The sequence below is a fragment of the Rhineura floridana genome, chromosome 4, assembly GCF_030035675.1.
Source record: "Rhineura floridana isolate rRhiFlo1 chromosome 4, rRhiFlo1.hap2, whole genome shotgun sequence".
Classification (NCBI taxonomy): Eukaryota; Metazoa; Chordata; class Lepidosauria; order Squamata; family Rhineuridae; genus Rhineura; species Rhineura floridana.
Genome location: NC_084483.1, coordinates 135,936,288 through 135,951,136, shown reverse-complemented (window position 1 = coordinate 135,951,136; position 14,849 = coordinate 135,936,288). Strand labels below are relative to the sequence as shown.

Below are 14,849 nucleotides of genomic sequence, written 5' to 3'. Positions count from 1 at the left end.
TGCAAAGCAAAATGTGTATTGGATAGCCATCCAAATGGGGAGAACATTACTATCAAAGGAGCCTTGCATACCAGGAAGGAGAAGAGGAAGGCCCCCAGTTCCCCGTTTGCATCCATTCACATGCGAATACCCTACCGCTCCTCCCCCTCCCTTCCTCCCGTGTGCTGACTAGGAGAGAGCTGGTTATTCTTGCAGCTCTTGTTGTCTTGGCAGAAGTTCAATGAGCAGCGGGAGAAGGGAAGGGGGAGAGCCCAGCACGCAGGCGCTCCTGGGCGCTGTCGAAGAATCGAGTCACTGGAGCAGAGCGCACCAGCGGCGGCGACGGTTTCTGGAGTCCCCGCCCCAATGCGAGTGTCTGGGCGGCCAGCAGCCGGCGGGCAGCGCTGTAGTAGCGAGAGCGCGGTGCAGGCAGAGCGAGCAGTGCGCTGTACTGGGGGGTGGGGGGGTCTGAGAGTGCCTTGTTTGGGCGATGCGTCTCGCCGTGTCCCTGTGAGTGACTGCAGCCAGGGGGACTAGGAGAGCCTGGCAGAAGCCAAAGGTGCTTTTCCCCGTCTTGTCTTGGAGCTGCGCTGTCCGCAAAAGGAGGCGGCAGTCCGTGCACGAGGCTGCAGCAGCTGCAAAGCACAGAGCCTCTCCGGTGGCTAGAAGAGCAGCAGTGGGAAGAGGAGATCGGGGACGAGGCGCGGGGCGCTCGTTGCCCCTGGACTCGGCCATGTCGTCCGCGGCGGTGGCGGTGGCTGCTGCCTCCCGCAGGCAGTCGTGCTACTTGTGCGATTTGCCCCGTATGCCCTGGGCCATGATCTGGGATTTCACTGAGCCGGTCTGCAGGGGCTGTGTCAACTACGAAGGGGCCGACCGGGTGGAGTTCGTCATCGACACGGCTCGGCAGCTCAAGCGGGCTCACTGCTTTCAGGAAGGCCGGGTTCAGCAGCCTCCCCATGCAAAGCAACAGCCCCCACCGCTCAGCGCCAAGGAAATGCACTCTGCGGCGGTGGCTGCAGCTGAAGCAGCGTCCCGTGCCCCGCCGCAGCCGCATGAGCGCTACTCTCTGGCAGCCGCAGCGCCTCCCGAGCGGCCGCCGCGACTGGGACCTGAATACGGAGGAGGCAGCAGGCAGGTTAATGGCATCCTGGTGCCCAACGGGTTTTCCAAGCCTGAGGAACCGCCTGAGCTCAATCGCCAGAGCCCCAACCCGCGGCGGACGCACGCCGTGGCCCCTACCCTGGTGCCCCTCATGAACGGAGCTTCCCTGCCCGCTGCTATCAATATTAACAGCCGGGCGGCGGCGGCAGCCTCCTTGGCGGCCATCTCCGGGGCGCCAACCCCGCTGCAGGTGTCGGTCTCGCAAGCGCAGCAGAGCCAGCAGCAGCCCGGGGAAGTGGGGGGGCACAAGCGGCCCGGCTCGGTATCTTCCTCGTCGTCTAGTAGCGGTGGCGGTGGCGGAGCCAGCGACCTGGAGGGCAAGGACAAGGGGCACCAGCAGGCGCGCGGCTCAGCGGACAACCTGGAGCAGCTAGGGGTGGACAGCAAAAGCCGGGGAGCGCCGGCGGCAGCAGCGGGCTCGGAACAGGAGTGGCTGGCCAAGCCGAAGACGGTGCGAGACACCCTTCTGGCCTTGCAGCACGGCGGCCACGCGGTGCCCTACGAGAGCAAGTTCAAGAAAGAGCCCGGCATGGCGGGAGGGAGGCTGGTGGGCTACGACAGCAACGGGGCTGTGGCCAAATCAGGTGAGATGGTTTGGGGGGACTGTGCGCGCGCGCCTGGCCCGAGTGTTGGACGGCTAGAGGGGGGGCTGCCGAGGGAGAAAGAAGGGGAGCCCTCTGTCCTCCCCTCCCCTCGTGGGAAATATAACCCAGGGTCACCATTTCGACCCAACTTCCTGGTTCCTGCAAGCGGCAGCAGCATTGCTGAGGCGGGGGCAGCAGCGTGTTTGGTGTGCTGAAGCAGCGTAACATAGATGAGTCAGGGCGCTCGCTGATAGACACTGACAGAGGGTTTCCCCTCCCCTGTCCTGGCCACATTCTTTTGCAGAGGGAGCTGAGACGCGCAGGGCTGTTACGAGCAGCAACAGCAGACATGTTGCCGAACCCTCGAGCTAGGCGCCATATGTTCCTCATATTCTGTGAGGCTTGATCTTTGGACGTGCAGATTAACACGCATACAGAAGTTACCAGATCTGGGATAGCCAGATACCGTGTGTCTCCCATCTAAACTGCAATTAGGTTAGGGCATATTGGTTGTACCTTGCCCTTAGTTGGAATGGGTTGGGAGTGAGTGGAAGATTACCAGCATGCAAGTGGTGGGAGGGTGGTACATTGTAGGCACATTTGAATGTGGCGTGTATTCTGGGGTAAGCACTGGCACAGGATGTTCACATCCCGCTCCACAACCCCAGATAAGCTGAAGTGACTTGGGTTTAAGCTGGTTTTATCCATTTGAATGCAGTGAGTAACTTGGCTGACATCCCAACTGCTTGACGTGACTGAGCTGTGGCGTGACCTACTGATTTTCACATGTTCCTGTGGCTGTGTTTTTGCAACATTATCTCCTCTCCCATTCCTGTTTGTTTTATAGGGGCACGAGCTGCAAGGAAGAGAAAGCCTTCTCCAGAGCCAGAAGGTGAAGCTGGACCTCCTAAAATCAATGGGGAGGCACAGTCATGGTTACCAACCTCGTCAGAAGGGATGAAAATACCAATGGCAGCAGCATCTTTCATGTCTCCGCCACCACCAACTGCTTCACCTCATTCCAACCGGACCACACCACCTGAGGCAGTCCAGAATGGCCAGTCTCCTATGGCTGCGCTTATTTTAGTTGCAGACAATGCTGGGGGAAACCATGCCTCCAAAGATGCCAACCAGGTTCACTCCACCACCAGGAGGAATAGCAGTAGCCCGCCCTCTCCATCCCCTATGAACCAAAGAAGGCCAACCAGGGAGGTGCCAAGTCAAGGGACAAACACAGGAGGGATGGAGCCCGTGCACCCTGCCAGCCTTCCAGACTCTTCGCTGGCAGCCAGCGTCCCCCTGTGCTGCACTCTGTGTCATGAGCGCCTGGAAGACACCCATTTTGTGCAGTGTCCCTCCGTCCCATCCCACAAATTTTGCTTCCCTTGCTCCAGACAGAGCATCAAACAGCAAGGAGCTAGTGGTGAGGTATATTGTCCCAGTGGGGAGAAGTGCCCTCTGGTGGGTTCCAATGTCCCTTGGGCCTTCATGCAGGGTGAGATTGCAACCATTCTTGCAGGAGATGTGAAAGTGAAAAAAGAGAGAGACTCGTGACTTTTCCAGTTTCTCAATGCAACATCAACTTTAACATAAAACTGCTTGAATTGTATATATCTATAAATACCTATAAATACCTATCTATATATATATATTATATATAGGACAAGGGAAATGTAGACTTCATAAAACATGGCTGTATAATTTTGATTTCCTTTTTTGAATACATTGTGTTTCTATATTTTTTGAAGACAAAAGGTATGTACTTATAAAAGCATTTCCTTTTTTTGTTTTAGCAACTATTTGTTGTGCTTCCTTGGTGACAGTTACTGTTCAGTGTAGGCTGTGACTTGCGCTGCTTTTTTAGAGCACTTGGCAATCCAGAAATGCTTCTAGCTGTGTTTGTATGCACTTGTTTTTTCTCTCCTCTTTTTGTTTTTTTTTAAATGCCAAATACATCTTCTGACATTGTAAAGATCGCCTTACTGTCTGTGGTTCCTTATTTTTTGCCTGTACTAATTCATGCTGGAGGCATGCAGGTTCTGGAGACAACTTGGCATTAAAAGTGTTCATAGAATTAAAGTGGAAATGCCATTCACTCCAGTCCAAAGACAGGTGAGAAAGCACAAGGGGTTTCATTCGGAAACATCATTCTCTTGCTGCTGCTGCTGCAGAAATGGCCAGATTCTAAGAGCAGTTTATTTCTAGAAGGAAGTTGCCTTCAGAGTATTATGCTAAGCGAGGCGCTGTTGCATTGGGGATTGGGGAGTTTGTTTTTTTCTTAAAGGCAGAGTTGACCACAGTTGAAGTGGTTGGTTATAAGATTGCAAAACTGCATTTATTCATGTTCCTGCAAATTTGTTGTGATAAGTTTATTGTTTAACTGTGCATTGGTGCAGACAGAATAGCACTGCCATTTTTAAAAAAACATCCATACCTTTTTCAGCACTATTTAGCATTACAACTTCCTTCAAATTCATGTGGAAAACTCTGAAATAGTTTTTTTTTAAATATAGTGCAGGTGGGCTTTGATTTTGCTTAGCACTTAAGTATGGTACTGTTGTTACTGCTACTGACATCATGTTACCAGATTGTGGCAGATAACAGTATCATAAAAACAGCAGTGTATGAGGCTTTACCTGGCTTGCCTATGGTGGCAGTATAGAAATTAATGGAAATTTCTACCTGAAATTTCATAATACATGCATTGGAGAGAAAACAACTAATTCTCATTTAAATGAAACAACCTGGGATATAAATCAACTCCAGTTTCTTGCCTTTTAGACTACTTTCAAGAATTCTTTTGTAAAATTATTATTTTGATCATACTTTGTTTTGCATCAGACAGCAACATTTTTAACCAATAAATCACCAGTTACTAGAAATAGTTAAGCCTTACTGTAGTGATTCTGTGCTGTTTACAGTTGTGTTAGCAACACTGCTGTGCAACCCCTTGTGTTAAGTGTTTATAATATGTCACATAGACTTGTTTGAAGCAGAAAGATGGTTATATGGTCTCCATCTCTGTGGCAAATAACACTATACATTTTGATGTTGAGAGAATCTGTTCAGCTAAGTTAAACAGTTTTTGATGCTGTTGGGTCAGACTGTTCTTATGTGTTAATGTTGAGACTGCTATTTAATGCAGAATAGATTTTGGTAGGCTTTTTTTTTAATGGTCATGACATCTGAAAATCCAAACTGCACATGCACAGTAACTTTTCTTTTTGAAGTGTTTTAAGCACACCCACTAGCATTGTGTTCCATATTACAGGTCAGTGTAAATTAAATAACAAGATTTGCATGATAAACCAATTCAATGCTCTTTAAAAATGATAGAAATACATATAGTCCAGACTGGTGTCTTATGTAAACACTTGTTTAGACAGTTTGAAAGAAAAAAATGCACATATATACAACTGTAAAGGATTCTTTGGAACCACTATAGTCTATGGAAATATGTATTTAGGCACTTTATTAAAAATTGGATTTTGAATTGATAGATGGTAACAAGTTCTTAAGAATCTTTTTGACATAATACCTCATGTATTATACCAATTTGTATGGAGAATTTGCATTCTAGGTAAGACAGTATCCCTACCAAAATTTTCCTGGAAAGTTCGTTGTGATGTCTTGGCATGTAGTTCAGATTTGAGCTTCTTGACTTGAAGTGGGATGATAGTAATTTTTTTCTTGCTAATACTATTCAGGCATGTCAAGATATTAAGAGGCATTTGATCTAGATCTCCAACGAAAGCTCTTTTATTACACAACTGTCTTCATATATTGTAGCCCAGTAATATCACTGTATGTTCTTTAAAGTAGTTTAAATAGTGGGGAAAATTTGGGACTTGACATAAAATGTGATGACAGCTGGAACACATTTCAAAGCTCTCCACCTGTTCAGCCAACTCCTTCCAAACCTGTTAAGGTGACTGGTTCTTAAATTCATAAAACAAATGTCATAAACTAGTACATGATTTTTGGATCAATTGGGCCTAATGTAATTTTAGTTTGTTTCCTGATAAATTTATGACATCATCACAACGGATCACATAATATTTACTATATGCTTTCTTGGCTACAAAGTTTTAAAATGCTTTAGCTGCAACAGTACTACCATTAATCTCTGATAATAATGCAAACCTTGATTCCATTGAAGCTAATGTAAACTGAGTCATTCATTTCTATGGAGTCAAATTTTGCACCCTTAATTTTTTGAAGTTTTTAATGGTGATGATTTGTATAGCAATAAAGCAAAACGTTGTTTTAATGGAGAGTGTGATTGTCAAAATCTCACCTTCATTACACTTTTCTTTTATTGAAATATCACCTGCACTATGCTTTTGTTGTTTATAGTTGCTAAACTAACACATTACTATTTTTTCCTATTATTTTTTATCTTTTGCATTGAATAAAATGAAACTAGGAGCTTTAAACACTTTCTGCGAGTTTTTGTTAATCTTTTCATTTAAAAAAATAAAGTAATACTGCAGCTACTGAGGTTCATAGTAGCCAAATCAACTGGATGTTTTAGAAGATTGCTCTCTTTTATTAGTCATGAAAACAAAACTTAGGGAAAGAGCAGTATAACATATAGCTGGAGTGTACTACTTTTCTTCAGGAGCTGACCATCTGCATGTCTGTTATTATGGTATAGTGCCCATCAAGATTTCCAAGGCAGGCAGGAAAGAAATATACAAGTACAAAGAAGAGAACCTCTGCTAGCCAACTGTATTGTGGCCTTTGTAGCCATGAGCTGCATGTCTGGTGAAATCACATTCAGGAAAAGGCACATTTGGGAGGGTTCTCCCAATGGCTTTTTATGGTAACAGGATCCTAGGAAATTTGCTCTGTTCTTGGGCCAAAGCCTTCTTACCTTTCTACCAGGAAGAACAGACAGAGTGTACCACTGACATGAGAGAGTCATTGAGGACAAATGATTTCACTGTACCTTGCAGCTTTGCAAAAGGTTCTTTCAGCTGGAGGTGTCAAAACTCTAATATAAATCATGAACAAGGCTGATGGCAAACAGCTGTCATAAGCATATGCAACTGGAAAAACGTTTCCTTGAATTCAGTCCAAGTAAATATGCTTAGCATTGGAATACTAACTAAATATATTTAGCATTGGAGTACTTGCCTTTTCTCTGTACTGTAGTGTGGTATGGAAACATGAACTACTATGCACAATTGCAACCTAGATGTTCTCAGTCAAAAGAAGTACTGAGTAGAGAAGTTGCAGTATTGGAAATGTTACTGATTATGCACAATAATGGAAAAGGATGAGTTCTGATTATAATACATTTGTTTAAATTTTATAAGAACTGGATATTTAAAAATAGAATTTTAGTCATTTAAATGGGAATTCTTCATGAGCAAGGACTACCAAATATAATACTTTGCAGAGGTATATGGCATTGCAAGTTATTTTACACTAAAAGCCTCACTGAAGGTGGTGAAAGGAGTGCAGTTAACTATATTAAATGTTTTTTTAAGCCAATGACTTTGGTGGGACTAAATTTGTTTAAATCCAAGTGCTCCTGCATATCTGCTTTTAGACTGAGCTGAAAGGTTCCATTTTTCAGTTCTGGGAGATTTCTGTGGCTGATGGGCATGCAATGCTATAAAAATGCAGTGGTAAAAGTGATACAGGTATAAGTTGCCATTTAAGCATAAAATGTCAACCATTTCCATCTCCATGGAAAGTAAAGCCCATTGATTTCAGTGGGATTGTTTCTGTGTGTGAATGTTTAGGATTGTATTCAGGGATATATCTGAATATATTTCAAATCTATCCATGAATGCAATCTTAAACATTCATTAACAGAAACAATCCCACTGAAATTAATAGGCTTTACTTTCCACGGAAATGGTTTAAGATTATGTTTAAATAGCAACTATTTTGTGTACACGTTAAAAATTGCAACTGTAGTTATTTTAAAAAGATATCAGAATATGGGTGTTTCCATAAATAGCTATGAAAGCAGCGGGGAGGGTTGGATTTAGTGGACTTTAGTGGACCTGTTCATGTCTGAGATAACAAAATACAGGTGGCTGCAAATAAATTCTTACCATTACATATAAAACTGGCCTTGATTTTTTATAAAATCTACTATTACAGGTTGCTGGGCAAGTTAGAGGTTTTTGAAACTACTATTGCTCGTGCACAACATTATTTTGAAAAAAATCCTGCAAGCAGTTTATAAAATAGTTTTTGGTAAAGAATAAGAGGTTTCTCTTCTTGATTCTTGAGTGCAGATGTGTAATCATTCAGAAAATCTTTCTCACATCTAGGCTGCATGAAATCCTGAGTCACCCTCATTTGCTTGCCTTTGTTCAAGAAGTGCAGATTGAGAGGACACGCCTTTCCTCTGTCATAGACCAAGGTCAGGCTGTACTAACAGATGAATGGAATACATATTTACCCATTTCATCATTCCAGACTGGAGCTGGAACACTTGGATTATTAACTCATTGGATGCCTTTGGTTAAACTGTACTCCTCAAGTCGTAAAGCTTTTGCTTTCATGATGATGTTTTTTATCATGAATAAATTCCTAACCAAATGTAAGCCAATAACTGATCTTAATTATATATTTTTAATATTCTGTAACAGAATGAACAAATATCTTTTTTTAAATCCCCATTTTAATTCAGAAAAATGGTCACATAATGCTTACATAATTGGACTGCACTTTTGGAGGCATAACATGCAATATAAATGTCACTTTTATAAATACCGCTACTTTTCTAATGCTTTCATACAGTTTAAAATCCAGCCCTGCACCCACTTAAAAGTGCTATCTTATGCACATTTATTTAGAAGCAAGTCCTAGTGGATTCAAAGGGATCTATTCCCAAGAAGTTGTGTGTGTTGCTGCAGATACTACAGAAATTGGAATTGGTTTGGGGAATTGCAGTCTGGTACCCCAATCCTAAAAACAATTAATAGGATCACGTAGCAGATTTATTGTTGTGGTGCAGATTATTTCAGGAATATTTATTCCTATTCTACCTCCCCTACCAATGTAATATAAATTTAATGCAAAGACTATTCCCTGCTTAACAACTGCATTATTTCAGTTTTAGTCCTTCTGATTGTAAATCCTATTCATCACAGAATGCTTAGGCTGCAAATTATAAGAACATGTTCATGGAAAGATCCCCTTTTGAAATCTGAAATTTATTTCTATGTTTAGGATTCAGTTGCCAACTCTCCAGCACCCAAGAGACTCTGGGCCTCCTCAACCACCCAATACTAGACACACTTATCTGGCAATAAGTCTAAATGGTTTCAACTAAAAATACTTCTGCAGTCTGCTTGGGCTGGGGAAAGTCAGTGTGTGGCATAAAACAGGATTCACCTGGTAATGTTTATCGTTACTCTCAGCAAGAGGAGACCAATCTAACTTTAAGGAGAGGTATCCAAAGCAAAGCTCACAAGAAAAGAGAGGGAAGAATTCCCACCTACACAATGCCAACAACAGTTCTCACTAGTTGGGAGGTAATGGGGATAACAGTGTGCAGGACTCTGCCCAATAATTCAGTAACAGCAACAGCAATGGGACAAGATTATTTTTTAAAGGAACAACTCAGATGAATCCGCCTTACACTGAATCAGATCATAGTCCATCTAACTCAGCATTATTTGCTCTTACTGGTGGCAGCTCTCCAAGGTTTCATGCAGGAGATTTTCCCATTGCCTGCAACTTGGCCATTTAACTGGAGCTGCAAGACATCGAACCTTGAATGTTTTACTGCAGGGCCACATTCCCTTCTGGGAGCCACGTGCCAGTGGTGAGTGGAGCTAGAGGCAGAAGTGGAGAGAGAGCAACAAATGTGAATTTTACCTATGTACAGGCTAGTTTCTACACACTCAGTATGCCCCTCTCTATCCTCCATCCAGACAAGCAAAGAGGCATGATCAGATTTCAAGGGCATATTCCAGCCAGGCAAAAACATTCAAGGAGGATGTAAAGCATGGCTGGTGGGAGATGTGCTCTGGAGAGAGGGGGTGGGGCCTGGCAAGAGTCCCAAGGGCCAGACAGAGACCTGGAGGATTCCCTGAGGTTTTCCATCCTGGTGTTATACAGAAAGGTTGTACTTGATGGCTAAAGTCTCTCATTTGAGGTTTCTGAAACATGTCTACAACAACAATAGCAACACCCCCACGCACCATGTACAGCTGAAAAAAGAAGGATGTATTATTACTATTAGTCCCATTATATGGATGAAGATCTGAGGCTGAAAAGTGACATATGTACAAGTCAACAAACAGCCCCATCAAGAACCCAGTTAGGTAAAAATAAATAAATGGAGTTTTGTTTTAAATGAAGACATTGGGATTGGTACCACAATCTTAAACAAATTACAAGAATATAACCCACTCTAAAAATCAATGGGATTTACTTCCACCTGACATGTTTAGGGCTAGTGTATATTCTAGTTTAAATAAGAGTACTTCAGTTTAACAGGGTTGTGGACTGAAGTACAAGCAAGGACTGGGTTGCACATTACTTGTGAGAGAACGAGATGTGATGTGAAAAATGTGTGTTATACTAAGATACAACAGGGGTGAGATGGTTGGCTAGCATTCCCCACATCTTTACAACCTATCCATTTTAATGTGTGAAGAAACCTTTAGTTAATCAAAAATATTTTTTTTAATCCTGCTATTCCAAAAGCAAGTGCTGCAGTCACCAGAAAACATGTTAACAATTCATTAGCATTCCTAGAACTTGTTACCAGCATCAGAAGTGCTTTACGGAACTGCTGTCTTGCAATTTTAAAGGTGTTTAAACCCTTGCTTTAAAAATTAAGGGATTGTGTATGTTAGTAAATGATTAATTTCCTTAACACCCATCTGAGATGCAATCTAGCCATGTGTTCTTTGTGATTAAGGTTTGTTCAAGGTGCTCACTGCTCCAGACAAAGTCCTAATACTAATGTTTACTTAACCAAGTTCACCATCTCCTTAAAAATCTGTCATCCCAAACATTATTCCCCATAGTTGTCAGGTTCCCTCTGACAGTTAACCACAGTGCTCCATACTGGGATAGTTAAATTTGCCTATACTAGGAACAAACTTCCAAACAGTTTGTTGTTGTTATGTGTCTTCAAGTCGACTACGACTTATGCCGACCCTATGAATCGGGGACCTCCAAGAGCATCTGTCATGAACCACCCTGTCCAAACAGTGAGGTGAAAAAACATTTGGATTCCATTGAGTTGTCTCTGCAAATACTCTGTCAAAGTATCTAATCAAGATTCCTGAAATACATTACAAACTTAGATTGTGTGGAACCAAACTGGCATATTGTGTAAGTGTCACAGCAGTAATTATTATATTTATTTGATTTCTTACTAGCCTCTCACCATAAGCTCCCAGGGCAGGTTATGGCTATATAAAATTTATTATTAAAAACAGTTTGAAACAAATTGCAGTCACAGGAATAAGGGGGGTTTCTGCAGAGTGACCTTGCAACTGCTTCAGCAGGCCCTGAAGGCAGAACTTGTGGTTTAAATTCTTGTACTGTTTTTGGTATTTTTACTTCAAGCAGTTTATACGCTTGCTAAATAAACTCTGCTACTGTGGCCACTTTCTTTTGGAAAAGAGCTCTTACACAGCTGAATGACAGGTAGAAATTTCATGAGTGAAGCTATCTACCATTAGTGCCTTGCCATATCAGGAAAAAACTAAGCCTATTATATGTCTGCCTTCTAAACGGCTGATTAAAATACTCTTGCTAGAACAAACTAACTCAAATCACGGGAAAGCTATCACACCTACTTATGTGGCCAGATCAATATGCTTATGATGTGCTTGCTGAAATATCCAGGAGGCTGCAATTAACCAAAATGGAGACAATAGTCAAGAAATCAGAAGAAGGCTAGGACTGGGGAGGGCAACTGTGAGAGAACTAGAAAAGGTCCTCAAATGTAAAGATGTATCACTGAACACTAAAGTCAAGATCATTCAGACCATGGTATTTCCGGATGTGAAAGTTGGACAGTGAAAAAAACATATAAGAGAAAAATCAACTCATTTGAAATCTGGTGCTCGAGAAGAGCTCTGTGGATACCATGGACTGCAAAAAAGACAAATTAATCCAGAACTATCACTAGAAGCTAAAATGATGAAACTGAGGTTATCATACTTTGGACACATCATGAGAAGACATGATTCATTAGAAAAGATAATAATGCTGGGGAAAACAGAAGGGAGTAGAAAAAGAGGAAGGCCAAACAAGAGATGGATTGATTCCACAAAGGAAGCCACAGACCTGAATTTACAAGATCTGAACAGGGTGGTTCATGACAGATGCTCTTGGAGGTCACTGATTCATAGGGTCACCATAAGTCATAGCTGACTTGAAGGCACATAACAACAACAAAGGGCCTAAGTCCAATGAACACAGTTGGAATTTCTTCTGAATAAACATGCATAGGATTTTGGTGTAATTTTATGCCAAATGCTGTATGTATCCATATTACAGGGCCTTTTGATTTTATAAATCCTCTTTCATAGTTACTTGGAAATGTTGCATTTCTAATTTTTTTTTGTGAACTTACCCCCCCCCCAACATACACACCTTTTGATTTAAAAATAAGTTATTTATTTCATTTTAAAAGGTTTCTGATAATACTTTTAAGAAAAAATATACCGAATCACATAACTTGCAGAAGAAGGCCACGTACACACCCACTCCACGCAAGCTTTCATATGTATGTTACAACAGCAGGAATACCTCGTTTTGTGAAGGAAGTGGAAACAAAATACAAGCGCCGGCTTTTAAAATCACCAGCGTACACCCCACCCCCAGAAACCCAGTCGCAGGAACAGGAGGGTCGGTGACAGAGTCTGCTTAAAAATAAAGATCCAGGCATTTCAAGAGTGTGCCTATGGGGTCACGAATGAAGAGGTGTTGGCTCGTAGACGGTGTTTTTTTTTTTTAAGACTTCCACACAGATCAGTTTCCTCCCTTTTCGGGCACTAAAGGACACGTTGCTACAACAAAAACGCTGGATCATCTTATAGCAATGCAGCGTGGACACGAACGGGGGTGGGGTGGGGGAAGCATAGCACAGCCGCAAGCTCCGGAAGCCTCCTCTGCTGGCTCTAGCGAACCCCTCCCAGTCAAGGAAACTGCACCAGCTGCGCCAGCTATAATTAGAGCGAGTGGCGCAGGCGTCATAGCAGCACCTCCTTCCAGGAGAGAGATCAGTTTCATTCCTCAGTTTCACCCTCCCTTTCCCGGCTCCTCGTGCCTGCTTCAGCCGTACCAAGAAAGGAATCGTGCATGTCGACTCAAGTCTTCATCTGGACGGGTCACCTCGTGGTGAACCAAATATAGTAAAACGGCCAAAGCGGCTCCTGGCTGCTACTTCGCAAAAGGGAGAGTCTGGCAGAATTGCGCAACCAGGGAAAAAGAGCAAAGCAGTGACGTGGCGTTCAGCGACAGGCTGGGCGTGCAAATGGCCAACGGCTGGCTTTGGGGTTTTTTATTAACTGGCAAGCACGGAATCTTGCCTACATCTCAGTTGAAGCCTCTGACTCATCATAGCAAGCTTTGCTAAGGGCTCGAGGCATCAGCTAGTGTTACCCTAGCATTCATGGTTTGGGAGTTACTTGCTGTACAAGATCGCCCTGGGAATAAGTCTCATTAGACTCCATCGAGTTTACTTCTGAGTAAACATGCATGAGATTGCACTATTAGGGTAGTCCTGGAATATTCCTGTCAAATATAGAGGTTTATTTATAGTTATTCATTTCAGAGCAGAACTGTAAACTGATATTCTCACATATTTTGAGTATATGTCCTGGTATCTAAAGCAAAGAATAACCCTGGTTGTCATTAATTCTTGATTTGTATTGCCAGCATAACTTTGAGGAATTTCCATTTAAAGGTCAAATAATAATTCCTACTGCAGCTGTTAGAGTTTTAAAAGTTTTTGTTGGGTATGCTTTAATTTGGATTCCTACATTGAGCAAGAGGTTGGACTGGATGGCCTTATAGGCCCCTTCCAACTCTATGATTCTATAAATTGTATGTGTGTTAAAATATTCCTACTGCTTTTAAATTTATTTTTTATTTTTATTTAATTTAATTTATATACCGCCCTAAGCCAAAAAGGCTCTCTGGGCGGTGTACATAGAGGAAACTTTTTTAAAAAATGTAAAACTGACCCAGTGTTAATATTGTTTATTAGTTTTGTTTGTTGCCTGCTTTTCACCATTAGATCTACAAAAGAACTAATAAATCTCAAGCTGAAAAAACTTCCATCTTGCCCATCAAATAAAATTTAACAGGACAGTTTATATACAATAGCAACATATAAAAGGTTCAACTGCAGCTTTTTAAAAGTTTGGAAACTATATGGGGTTCTATTTTAGTGGAGAGTTGCAGACATTTTGGAAACCAATAATAAAATATAGGCAATCTAATAAGATACAGCTTTTAAATTTCATTAAATAAGGCCTATGGGGCAATTTTCAACCAGACCTGGCACCAGTGGGCAGTCAGGTTGGGCTGTGGCTGAGGGCCCCTCCTTAGGGTGGGAGGGTGGAGATCACAGAGTGGGAGCTCCCAGGCACCCCCCTTGATGCAGCCTGCCCTCCCCACCTACCTGTTGCATTAGCACATCAGTGTGCATACCCTGTGTACTGCACGTGCATGCCTGCCATCACCCAAGATGGTGGAGGGGATGTCCTTAAGGAGTTGACACTCCATCATCATCTTGGATGATGGCAGGCATGTGCATGCATTGTGCAGGGTGTGTACACTGACATGGGAGGTAGGTGCGGTGAGTGGGCCTATTTAAATCCCGTGCCACTTGCACCTGGAGGGGATGTTTGGGCAGGCTGGTGCCGGCCCTGTTTCCAACAATTACATTATTGATTGCAGGAAGACATGCTGTGCCAGAGCACTCAGTCTCCCTAGTGCTCTCACCATTTTCTGGTTTGTATTCAGTGTCAACATGTTTTAACTCAACTACAGCCTCCAGACACTTGATCCAGCAATGAGGCAGCAGCTCCCAGCTGCTTAGTTACCAAAACAGATCACTGTGTGTCATAGGCATACCGATGACATGCAACTTCAAAGCTGCAGAGGATCTCATCCAGC

General features: G+C 42.9%; 1 protein-coding gene across 1 annotated transcript; it reads left to right on the top strand.

Moving 5' to 3' along the window:
- The first annotated feature begins 232 nt into the window (after positions 1-232).
- On the top strand, positions 233-3,703 carry IRF2BP2 (interferon regulatory factor 2 binding protein 2). Its single transcript, XM_061624523.1, has 2 exons — positions 233-1,727; positions 2,575-3,703. Exons 1-2 carry the CDS (start codon positions 713-715, stop codon positions 3,279-3,281), a joined length of 1,722 nt encoding a protein of 573 aa, XP_061480507.1. The 5' UTR covers positions 233-712; the 3' UTR covers positions 3,282-3,703.
- The last annotated feature ends 11,146 nt before the right edge of the window (positions 3,704-14,849 follow it).